The 13,042-nt window shown below is 42.5% G+C and overlaps 1 protein-coding gene across 2 annotated transcripts in view; it reads left to right on the plus strand.

Annotated features, from left to right (window-relative positions):
* The window catches only part of LOC138949521 (ral guanine nucleotide dissociation stimulator-like 1), a 75,326-nt gene that overhangs the window by 8,141 nt on the left and 54,143 nt on the right, over positions 1–13,042 (plus strand). For both annotated transcript variants that reach the window (XM_070321363.1, XM_070321364.1), the window contains 3 exons: positions 1,842–1,975; positions 3,411–3,620; positions 9,733–9,836. In XM_070321363.1, coding sequence (XP_070177464.1) covers positions 1,842–1,975; positions 3,411–3,620; positions 9,733–9,836 — 448 coding nt within the window. The remainder of the gene's footprint in view (positions 1–1,841; positions 1,976–3,410; positions 3,621–9,732; positions 9,837–13,042) is intronic.

Here is a 13,042-nt window from a genome sequence, read left to right on the forward strand (position 1 = left end):
CTGTTTTTCTCTCTTCCTCTCTCTGTCTTTCTGTTTTTCTCTCTTCCTCTCTGTCTTTCTGTTTTTCTCTCTTCCTCTCTCTGTCTTTCTGTTTTTCTCTCTTCCTCTCTCTCTTTCTGTTTTTCTCTCTTCCTCTCTCTCTCTTTCTGTTTTTCTCTCTTCCTCTCTCTCTTTCTGTTTTTCTCTCTTCCTCTCTGTCTTTCTGTTTTTCTCTCTTCCTCTCTGTCTTTCTGTTTTTCTCTCTTCCTCTCTCTCTTTCTGTTTTTCTCTCTTCCTCTCTCTGTCTTTCTGTTTTTCTCTCTTCCTCTCTCTGTCTTTCTGTTTTTCTCTCTTCCTCTCTCTCTTTCTGTTTTTCTCTCTTCCTCTCTGTCTTTCTGTTTTTCTCTCTTCCTCTCTCTCTCTTTCTGTTTTTCTCTCTTCCTCTCTCTGTCTTTCTGTTTTTCTCTCTTCCTCTCTCTCTTTCTGTTTTTCTCTCTTCCTCTCTGTCTTTCTGTTTTTCTCTCTTCCTCTCTGTCTTTCTGTTTTTCTCTCTTCCTCTCTCTGTCTTTCTGTTTTTCTCTCTTCCTCTCTCTCTTTCTGTTTTTCTCTCTTCCTCTCTCTGTCTTTCTGTTTTTCTCTCTTCCTCTCTCTGTCTTTCTGTTTTTCTCTCTTCCTCTCTCTGTCTTTCTGTTTTTCTCTCTTCCTCTCTCTCTTTCTGTTTTTCTCTCTTCCTCTCTCTCTTTCTGTTTTTCTCTCTTCCTCTCTCTCTTTCTGTTTTTCTCTCTTCCTCTCTCTCTTTCTGTTTTTCTCTCTTCCTCTCCCTGTCTTTCTGTTTTTCTCTCTTCCTCTCTCTCTCTTTCTGTTTTTCTCTCTTCCTCTCTGTCTTTCTGTTTTTCTCTCTTCCTCTCTCTGTCTTTCTGTTTTTCTCTCTTCCTCTCTGTCTTTCTGTTTTTCTCTCTTCCTCTCTCTGTCTTTCTGTTTTTCTCTCTTCCTCTCTCTGTCTTTCTGTTTTTCTCTCTTCCTCTCTGTCTTTCTGTTTTTCTCTCTTCCTCTCTCTGTCTTTCTGTTTTTCTCTCTTCCTCTCTCTGTCTTTCTGTTTTTCTCTCTTCCTCTCTGTCTTTCTGTTTTTCTCTCTTCCTCTCTGTCTTTCTGTTTTTCTCTCTTCCTCTCTCTGTCTTTCTGTTTTTCTCTCTTCCTCTCTCTGTCTTTCTGTTTTTCTCTCTTCCTCTCCCTGTCTTTCTGTTTTTCTCTCTTCCTCTCTCTCTTTCTGTTTTTCTCTCTTCCTCTCTCTGTCTTTCTGTTTTTCTCTCTTCCTCTCTCTGTCTTTCTGTTTTTCTCTCTTCCTCTCTGTCTTTCTGTTTTTCTCTCTTCCTCTCTCTGTCTTTCTGTTTTTCTCTCTTCCTCTCTGTCTTTCTGTTTTTCTCTCTTCCTCTCTCTCTCTTTCTGTTTTTCTCTCTTCCTCTCTCTCTTTCTGTTTTTCTCTCTTCCTCTCTGTCTTTCTGTTTTTCTCTCTTCCTCTCTCTGTCTTTCTGTTTTTCTCTCTTCCTCTCTCTCTTTCTGTTTTTCTCTCTTCCTCTCTCTGTCTTTCTGTTTTTCTCTCTTCCTCTCTCTCTTTCTGTTTTTCTCTCTTCCTCTCTCTGTCTTTCTGTTTTTCTCTCTTCCTCTCTCTGTCTTTCTGTTTTTCTCTCTTCCTCTCTGTCTTAAGAGTCATAAAATTGGGTAAATTGACAGAGGTTATGAACAGAAAGTCAGAAAACCAGGTACTAAAATGAAGGGAGGGAGTCTTACAAGGGGGGTTCCTTTGTATATATGCAAGATGTAGAACAGTTTTCATGACATTGACTCTGGATTTGTTGTTTTAGCGGACAACATTCAGTTCCGTTTCTCCATCTGTGATGAGGTGGACCAGCTTATGGACATGGAGGTGCCCAAACCGCTCTCCTTCGCCGACATCTCCCCGCGCGTCTTCGCCGAACAGCTCACCTTCAAGGACGCTGTGAGTCACACCTCTTTTACCTGTCACTAGCAATGACACATGAAATTTTGATATTAATGGTTGAATGACAAGAAACACACCATTTTAAAGAGATCAAAATTCTGAGCACATAGCAATTTGTTTTATTTAAATCGGTGCAGTAGTTCTCGAGATATGGTCATTTTAGTTGAGAAATGTTGGGCGTCATTTGAGGACAAAGCTAGTAGCTAAATACATGGGACATAGACTGATAGCTGCACGGCAATAACATGAGATTTTGAAATTAATGGTTGAATGACAAGAAACACACCATTTTAAAGAGATCAAAATTCTGAGCACATAGCAATTTGTTTTATTTAAATCGGTGCAGTAGTTCGCGAGATATGAACATTTTAGTTCGAAATCACTTTGCTTTGAGCGAGCCGAGATCGCAACCTCTTCAGGGTTTTGATCGGCCGAGTTTCGCATTTTTCGGGTCCAGTTTTGCGCAGCATAATTGTTGGGAATAAGTCATTTCTCGCTCGATTCTTTTGATTTTTGGCTTAAATGAAACAGAAGTTAATGATTTATAAACTGCATTTGAACCGTGTGTGCCGATGGAAGTTTTCAGACCAAATTTTAGTGAAACTCACACGAGTAATATTCACCGTCATGCTGACGGAGATGTAGCTTCCGGTGGGTCGCGGTTTTCTGTATGGGAAAGATGTAAAGCTTTCTCTGATTGGTTGCAAAATATCACAGCCCTCCAATGAAAATTACGGTACTCCCAGCAGTTTGAAATGAACTGGTCGTCTGCAAAGAGTGACGCGAAAATGGCCGCGAGAGGCAGTGAAGACGAACACGCACTTTCACACTCAAAATATTCCAAAACACATCTTTTATTAATTTCTTACAGTAAACTTTGTTTTTGAATCATATCTTTATTCATTCCTTTTTCATTTGATACATAATTTGTGACTCACAAACATCAATTATGCCAATTATTTTTCACTCAAAGTGAAAAAAAAGTGCCTTTTCACTGTGTCCTCAGTTGACGCTGGGCGATGTGGCAATGCTACTGTCACACCTGTTATAAGTGTTTCACCTGTCACACCTGTTTCGCCTGTTGCACGTGTTATACGTGTTACACCTGTTTCGTCTGTTATACCATTTTCACCTGTTGTACGTGTTTCACCTGTCACACCCATTTCATCTGTTGCACATGTTACACTCGATACACCGGTTACACCTGTCACACATGTCCCACTTGTTACACCTGTCACACCTGATTCACCTGTTACACCTATCTTGCCAAAATGGCCATAAAGGTTTCAGTGGCCCTGTGAAAGACACCTGGTTGCAAGTAAAAGAAAAAAAGGCTCTAAGTGAACAAGTGATGTTGTGTGCAGGAACTGTTCAAGAAAGTAGTGCCTCACCACTGCCTGGGCTCTAAGTGAACAAGTGATGTTGTGTGCAGGAACTGTTCAAGAAAGTAGTGCCTCACCACTGCCTGGGCTCGGTGTGGGGGCGGAGGGATAAAGGGACCAATCAGGCCCCCAGTGTGCAGGCCACCGTGGAACAGTTCAACCGTGTCTCTCTTCGTGTCATCGCCACTGTGCTCAAACACCGTGAACTCAAAACGTCTTCCCGCGCCAAAATACTGCTCAAATGGATTTACATTGCTCAGGTGGGTCACATGCTGCTTAGGTTCTTTCTTGTTTTTCAGTGAAATAAGATGTGTGGAGTTGAGGGTGTGGGTACCTATACCTGTGGGTTTTATGTGATGTGATCTTTCTGACTGTTATTTTGTGTATGACGAGTTGAAATACAGTGGAACCCCCTTTTTACATGGACCTCTAAACCCTTTACTACATGGACCTCTAAACCCTTTACTACATGGACCTCTAAACCCTTTACTACATGGACCTTTAAACCCTTTACTACATGGACCTTTAAACCCTTTACTACATGGACCTTTAAACCCTTTACTACATGGACCTCTAAACCCTTTACTACATGGACCTTTAAACCCTTTACTACATGGACCTCTAAACCCTTTACTACATGGACCTTTAAACCCTTTACTACATGGACCTCTAAACCCTTTACTACATGGACCTTTAAACCCTTTACTACATGGACCTCTAAACCCTTTACTACATGGACCTTTAAACCCTTTACTACATGGACCTTTAAACCCTTTACTACATGGACCTTTAAACCCTTTACTACATGGACCTCTAAACCCTTTACTACATGGACCTCTAAACCCTTTACTACATGGACCTCTAAACCCTTTACTACATGGACCTCTAAACCCTTTACTACATGGACCTTTAAACCCTTTACTACATGGACCTCTAAACCCTTTACTACATGGACCTCTAAACCCTTTACTACATGGACCTCTAAACCCTTTACTACATGGACCTTTAAACCCTTTACTACATGGACCTCTAAACCCTTTACTACATGGACCTCTAAAGCCTTTACTACATGGACCTCTAAACCCTTTACTACATGGACCTCTAAACCCTTTACTACATGGACCTCTAAACCCTTTACTACATGGACCTTTAAACCCTTTACTACATGGACCTCTAAACCCTTTACTACATGGACCTCTAAACCCTTTACTACATGGACCTCTAAACCCTTTACTACATGGACCTTTAAACCCTTTACTACATGGACCTCTAAACCCTTTACTACATGGACCTTTAAACCCTTTACTACATGGACCTCTAAACCCTTTACTACATGGACCTCTAAACCCTTTACTACATGGACCTCTAAACCCTTTACTACATGGACCTCTAAACCCTTTACTACATGGACCTCTAAACCCTTTACTACATGGACCTTTAAACCCTTTACTACATGGACCTTTAAACCCTTTACTACATGGACCTCTAAACCCTTTACTACATGGACCTCTAAACCCTTTACTACATGGACCTTTAAACCCTTTACTACATGGACCTTTAAACCCTTTACTACATGGACCTCTAAACCCTTTACTACATGGACCTCTAAACCCTTTACTACATGGACCTTTAAACCCTTTACTACATGGACCTCTAAACCCTTTACTACATGGACCTCTAAACCCTTTACTACATGGACCTCTAAACCCTTTACTACATGGACCTTTAAACCCTTTACTACATGGACCTTTAAACCCTTTACTACATGGACCTCTAAACCCTTTACTACATGGACCTCTAAACCCTTTACTACATGGACCTTTAAACCCTTTACTACATGGACCTTTAAACCCTTTACTACATGGACCTCTAAACCCTTTACTACATGGACCTCTAAACCCTTTACTACATGGACCTTTAAACCCTTTACTACATGGACCTCTAAACCCTTTACTACATGGACCTCTAAACCCTTTACTACATGGACCTCTAAACCCTTTACTACATGGACCTTTAAACCCTTTACTACATGGACCTTTAAACCCTTTACTACATGGACCTCTAAACCCTTTACTACATGGACCTCTAAACCCTTTACTACATGGACCTTTAAACCCTTTACTACATGGACCTTTAAACCCTTTACTACATGGACCTCTAAACCCTTTACTACATGGACCTTTAAACCCTTTACTACATGGACCTCTAAACCCTTTACTACATGGACCTCTAAACCCTTTACTACATGGACCTCTAAACCCTTTACTACATGGACCTCTAAACCCTTTACTACATGGACCTCTAAACCCTTTACTACATGGACCTTTAAACCCTTTACTACATGGACCTCTAAACCCTTTACTACATGGACCTTTAAACCCTTTACTACATGGACCTTTAAACCCTTTACTACATGGACCTCTAAACCCTTTACTACATGGACCTCTAAACCCTTTACTACATGGACCTCTAAACCCTTTACTACATGGACCTTTAAACCCTTTACTACATGGACCTCTAAACCCTTTACTACATGGACCTCTAAACCCTTTACTACATGGACCTTTAAACCCTTTACTACATGGACCTCTAAACCCTTTACTACATGGACCTCTAAACCCTTTACTACATGGACCTTTAAACCCTTTACTACATGGACCTTTAAACCCTTTACTACATGGACCTCTAAACCCTTTACTACATGGACCTCTAAACCCTTTACTACATGGACCTCTAAACCCTTTACTACATGGACCTCTAAACCCTTTACTACATGGACCTCTAAACCCTTTACTACATGGACCTCTAAACCCTTTACTACATGGACCTTTAAAGCCTTTACTACATGGACCTTTAAACCCTTTACTACATGGACCTCTAAACCCTTTACTACATGGACCTCTAAACCCTTTACTACATGGACCTTTAAACCCTTTACTACATGGACCTCTAAACCCTTTACTACATGGACCTCTAAACCCTTTACTACATGGACCTCTAAAGCCTTTACTACATGGACCTCTAAACCCTTTACTACATGGACCTCTAAACCCTGTACTACATGGACCTCTAAACCCTTTACTACATGGACCTTTAAAGCCTTTACTACATGGACCTCTAAAGCCTTTACTACATGGACCTCTAAACCCTTTACTACATGGACCTTTAAACCCTTTACTACATGGACCTTTAAACCCTTTACTACATGGACCTCTAAACCCTTTACTACATGGACCTCTAAACCCTTTACTACATGGACCTCTAAACCCTTTACTACATGGACCTTTAAACCCTTTACTACATGGACCTCTAAACCCTTTACTACATGGACCTCTAAACCCTTTACTACATGGACCTCTAAACCCTTTACTACATGGACCTCTAAACCCTTTACTACATGGACCTCTAAACCCTTTACTACATGGACCTCTAAACCCTTTACTACATGGACCTTTAAACCCTTTACTACATGGACCTTTAAACCCTTTACTACATGGACCTTTAAACCCTTTACTACATGGACCTTTAAACCCTTTACTACATGGACCTTTAAACCCTTTACTACATGGACCTCTAAACCCTTTACTACATGGACCTCTAAACCCTTTACTACATGGACCTCTAAACCCTTTACTACATGGACCTTTAAACCCTTTACTACATGGACCTCTAAACCCTTTACTACATGGACCTTTAAACCCTTTACTACATGGACCTTTAAACCCTTTACTACATGGACCTTTAAACCCTTTACTACATGGACCTTTAAACCCTTTACTACATGGACCTTTAAACCCTTTACTACATGGACCTCTAAACCCTTTACTACATGGACCTCTAAACCCTTTACTACATGGACCTCTAAACCCTTTACTACATGGACCTTTAAACCCTTTACTACATGGACCTTTAAACCCTTTACTACATGGACCTTTAAACCCTTTACTACATGGACCTTTAAACCCTTTACTACATGGACCTTTAAACCCTTTACTACATGGACCTCTAAACCCTTTACTACATGGACCTCTAAACCCTTTACTACATGGACCTTTAAACCCTTTACTACATGGACCTTTAAACCCTTTACTACATGGACCTTTAAACCCTTTACTACATGGACCTCTAAACCCTTTACTACATGGACCTCTAAACCCTTTACTACATGGACCTCTAAACCCTTTACTACATGGACCTTTAAACCCTTTACTACATGGACCTTTAAACCCTTTACTACATGGACCTCTAAACCCTTTACTACATGGACCTCTAAACCCTTTACTACATGGACCTCTAAACCCTTTACTACATGGACCTTTAAACCCTTTACTACATGGACCTCTAAACCCTTTACTACATGGACCTCTAAACCCTTTACTACATGGACCTTTAAACCCTTTACTACATGGACCTCTAAACCCTTTACTACATGGACCTCTAAACCCTTTACTACATGGACCTCTAAACCCTTTACTACATGGACCTTTAAACCCTTTACTACATGGACCTTTAAACCCTTTACTACATGGACCTCTAAACCCTTTACTACATGGACCTTTAAACCCTTTACTACATGGACCTTTAAACCCTTTACTACATGGACCTTTAAACCCTTTACTACATGGACCTCTAAACCCTTTACTACATGGACCTCTAAACCCTTTACTACATGGACCTTTAAACCCTTTACTACATGGACCTCTAAACCCTTTACTACATGGACCTCTAAACCCTTTACTACATGGACCTTTAAACCCTTTACTACATGGACCTTTAAACCCTTTACTACATGGACCTCTAAACCCTTTACTACATGGACCTCTAAACCCTTTACTACATGGACCTCTAAACCCTTTACTACATGGACCTTTAAACCCTTTACTACATGGACCTTTAAACCCTTTACTACATGGACCTCTAAACCCTTTACTACATGGACCTCTAAACCCTTTACTACATGGACCTCTAAACCCTTTACTACATGGACCTTTAAACCCTTTACTACATGGACCTCTAAACCCTTTACTACATGGACCTTTAAACCCTTTACTACATGGACCTCTAAACCCTTTACTACATGGACCTCTAAACCCTTTACTACATGGACCTTTAAACCCTTTACTACATGGACCTTTAAACCCTTTACTACATGGACCTTTAAACCCTTTACTACATGGACCTTTAAAGCCTTTACTACATGGACCTCTAAACCCTTTACTACATGGACCTTTAAACCCTTTACTACATGGACCTTTAAACCCTTTACTACATGGACCTTTAAACCCTTTACTACATGGACCTTTAAACCCTTTACTACATGGACCTCTAAACCCTTTACTACATGGACCTCTAAACCCTTTACTACATGGACCTCTAAACCCTTTACTACATGGACCTTTAAACCCTTTACTACATGGACCTTTAAACCCTTTACTACATGGACCTTTAAACCCTTTACTACATGGACCTTTAAACCCTTTACTACATGGACCTTTAAACCCTTTACTACATGGACCTCTAAACCCTTTACTACATGGACCTCTAAACCCTTTACTACATGGACCTTTAAACCCTTTACTACATGGACCTTTAAACCCTTTACTACATGGACCTCTAAACCCTTTACTACATGGACCTCTAAACCCTTTACTACATGGACCTTTAAACCCTTTACTACATGGACCTTTAAACCCTTTACTACATGGACCTTTAAACCCTTTACTACATGGACCTCTAAACCCTTTACTACATGGACCTCTAAACCCTTTACTACATGGACCTCTAAACCCTTTACTACATGGACCTTTAAACCCTTTACTACATGGACCTTTAAACCCTTTACTACATGGACCTCTAAACCCTTTACTACATGGACCTTTAAACCCTTTACTACATGGACCTTTAAACCCTTTACTACATGGACCTCTAAACCCTTTACTACATGGACCTCTAAACCCTTTACTACATGGACCTCTAAACCCTTTACTACATGGACCTTTAAACCCTTTACTACATGGACCTCTAAACCCTTTACTACATGGACCTTTAAACCCTTTACTACATGGACCTTTAAACCCTTTACTACATGGACCTCAAAACCCTTTACTACATGGACCTCTAAACATCTGAGAAAATCAGGTCTTAAAAAGAAGAGTCTTAAAATGATATGAACAGAAAATGTGGAGAAAATCCGGTCTTAAATTGGGTGGTTCCACTGTAAACATGAATTCTGCTTGTGTACACATTCAACAAAGAAAGTTGTATGATTTTGAATGAAGCTTTTGTTTAAATGTATCAGCTACTGGGTTAAGAGACCTGTAGAATTTGTTCTTTTTGATTGTGCAAGAATTGGAATTGTTTTCTGTTGAGCAGGAATTGCGAGAGCTGAAGAACTTTTCCTCGCTGAGGGCCATTTTATCCGGCCTTCAGTCCCACTCTGTGTACAGACTGCGCAAGTGTTGGTCTGCCGTCCCCAAGTATGTACTGAGTGTGTGTGTGTCTACACGTCTAGGTGTGTGTGTGTGTGTCTATGTGTCTAGGTGTGTGTGTGTGTGTCTATGCATCTAGGTGTCTGTGTCTATGTGTCTAGGTGTTTGGGTGTGTGTGTCTATTCGTCTAGGTGTGTGTGTGTCTATGCATCTAGGTGTGTGTCTATGTGTCTAGGTGTTTGGGTGTGTGTGTCTATTCATCTAGGTGTGTGTGTGTCTATGCATCTAGGTGTGTGTGTGTGTGTCTATGTGTCTAGGTGTTTGGGTGTGTGTGTCTATTCATCTAGGTGTGTGTGTGTGTCTACACGTCTAGGTGTGTGTGTGTGTGTGTCTATGCATCTAGGTGTGTGTCTATTCGTCCATGTGTGTGTGAGTGTGTCTATGCATCTAGGTGTGTGTGTGTGTGTCTACACGTCTACGTGTGTGTGTGTGTGTGTGTGTCTATGCATCTAGGTGTGTGTCTATTCGTCCATGTGTGTGTGAGTGTGTCTATGCATCTAGGTGTGTGTGTGTCTATGCGTCCAGGTGTGTGTGAGTGTGTCTACACGTCTAGGTGTGTGTGTGTGTGTCTATGCGTCCATGTGTGTGTGAGTGTGTCTACACGTCTAAGTGTGTGTGAGTGTGTGTCTATTTGTCTAGGTGTGTGTGTGAGTGTGTGTCTATTCGTCCATGTGTGTGTGTGTGTGTCTACATGTCTAGGTGTGTGTGTGTGTGTCTATTCGTCCAGGTGTGTGTGTGTGTGTGTGTGTCTATGCATCTATGTGTGTGTGTGTGTGTGTGTCTATTCGTCCAGGTGTGTGTGTGTGTCTACACGTCTAGGTGTGTGTGTGAGTGTGTCTACACGTCTGGGTGTGTGTGTGTGTCTACACGTCCATGTGTGTGTGTGAGTGTGTCTACACGTCTAGGTGTGTGTGTGAGTGCGTCTACACGTCTAGGTGTGTGTGTGTGTGTGTCTACACGTCTAGGTGTGTGTGTGAGTGTGTCTACACGTCCATGTGTGTGTGTGAGTGTGTCTACACGTCTAGGTGTGTGTGTGAGTGTGTCTACACGTCTAGGTGTGTGTGTGAGTGTGTCTACACGTCCATGTGTGTGTGTGAGTGTGTCTACACGTCTAGGTGTGTGTGTGAGTGTGTCTACACGTCTAGGTGTGTGTGTGAGTGTGTCTACACGTCTAGGTGTGTGTGTGAGTGTGTCTACATGTCCATGTGTGTGTGTGAGTGTGTCTACACGTCTAGGTGTGTGTGTGAGTGTGTCTACACGTCTAGGTGTGTGTGTGAGTGTGTCTACACGTCCATGTGTGTGTGTGAGTGTGTCTACACGTCTAGGTGTGTGTGTGTGTGTGTCTACACGTCTAGGTGAGTGTGTCTACACGTCCATGTGTGTGTGTGAGTGTGTCTACACGTCTAGGTGTGTGTGTGAGTGTGTCTACACGTCTAGGTGTGTGTGTGAGTGTGTCTACACGTCTAGGTGTGTGTGTGTGTGTGTGTCTACATGTCTAGGTGTGTGTGTGTGTGTGTGTCTACACGTCTAGGTGTGAGTGTGTCTACACGTCTAGGTGTGTGTGTGTGAGTGTGTCTACACGTCTAGGTGTGTGTGTGTGTGTCTACACGTCCATGTGTGTGTGTGAGTGTGTCTACACGTCTAGGTGTGTGTGTGAGTGTGTCTACACGTCTAGGTGTGTGTGTGTGTGTGTCTACATGTCTAGGTGTGTGTGTGAGTGTGTCTACACGTCTAGGTGTGTGTGTGTTTGTGTCTACACGTCTAGGTGTTTGTGTGTGTGTGTCTACACGTCTAGGTGTTTGTGTGTGTGTGTCTACACGTCTAGGTGTGTGTGTGTGTGTCTACACGTCTAGGTGTGTGTGTGAGTGTGTCTACACGTCGAGGTGTGTGTGTGTGTGTGTCTACACGTCTAGGTGTGTGTGTGAGTGTGTCTACACGTCTAGGTGTGTGTGTGAGTGTGTCTACACGTCTAGGTGTGTGTGTGAGTGTGTCTACACGTCTAGGTGTGTGTGTGAGTGTGTCTACACGTCCATGTGTGTGTGTGAGTGTGTCTACACGTCTAGGTGTGTGTGTGAGTGTGTCTACACGTCTAGGTGTGTGTGTGAGTGTGTCTACACGTCTAGGTGTGTGTGTGAGTGTGTCTACACGTCTAGGTGTGTGTGTGTGAGTGTGTCTACACGTCTAGGTGTGTGTGTGAGTGTGTCTACACGTCTAGGTGTGTGTGTGAGTGTGTCTACACGTCTAGGTGTGTGTGTGAGTGTGTCTACACGTCTAGGTGTGTGTGTGAGTGTGTCTACACGTCCATGTGTGTGTGTGAGTGTGTCTACACGTCTAGGTGTGTGTGTGAGTGTGTCTACACGTCTAGGTGTGTGTGTGAGTGTGTCTACACGTCTAGGTGTGTGTGTGTGTGTGTCTACACGTCTAGGTGTGTGTGTGAGTGTGTCTACACGTCTAGGTGTGTGTGTGAGTGTGTCTACACGTCTAGGTGTGTGTGTGTGTGTGTCTACACGTCTAGGTGTTTGTGTGTGTGTGTCTACACGTCTAGGTGTGTGTATGTGTGTGTCTACACGTCTAGGTGTGTGTGTGTGTGTGTCTACACGTCTAGGTGTGTGTGTGAGTGTGTCTACACGTCGAGGTGTGTGTGTGTGTCTACACGTCTAGGTGTGTGTGTGAGTGTGTCTACACGTCTAGGTGTGTGTGTGAGTGTGTCTACACGTCTAGGTGTGTGTGTGAGTGTGTCTACACGTCTAGGTGTGTGTGTGAGTGTGTCTACACGTCTAGGTGTGTGTGTGAGTGTGTCTACACGTCCATGTGTGTGTGTGAGTGTGTCTACACGTCTAGGTGTGTGTGTGAGTGTGTCTACACGTCTAGGTGTGTGTGTGAGTGTGTCTACACGTCTAGGTGTGTGTGTGAGTGTGTCTACACGTCTAGGTGTGTGTGTGAGTGTGTCTACACGTCCATGTGTGTGTGTGAGTGTGTCTACACGTCTAGGTGTGTGTGTGAGTGTGTCTACACGTCTAGGTGTGTGTGTGAGTGTGTCTACACGTCTAGGTGTGTGTGTGAGTGTGTCTACACGTCTAGGTGTGTGTGTGAGTGTGTCTACACGTCTAGGTGTGTGTGTGAGTGTGTCTACACGTCTAGGTGTGTGTGTGAGTGTGTCTACACGTCCATGGAGGTATTGCACCTCGCTCATA

Source organism: Littorina saxatilis, linkage group LG15, assembly GCF_037325665.1.
Source record: "Littorina saxatilis isolate snail1 linkage group LG15, US_GU_Lsax_2.0, whole genome shotgun sequence".
NCBI lineage: Eukaryota > Metazoa > Mollusca > Gastropoda > Littorinimorpha > Littorinidae > Littorina > Littorina saxatilis.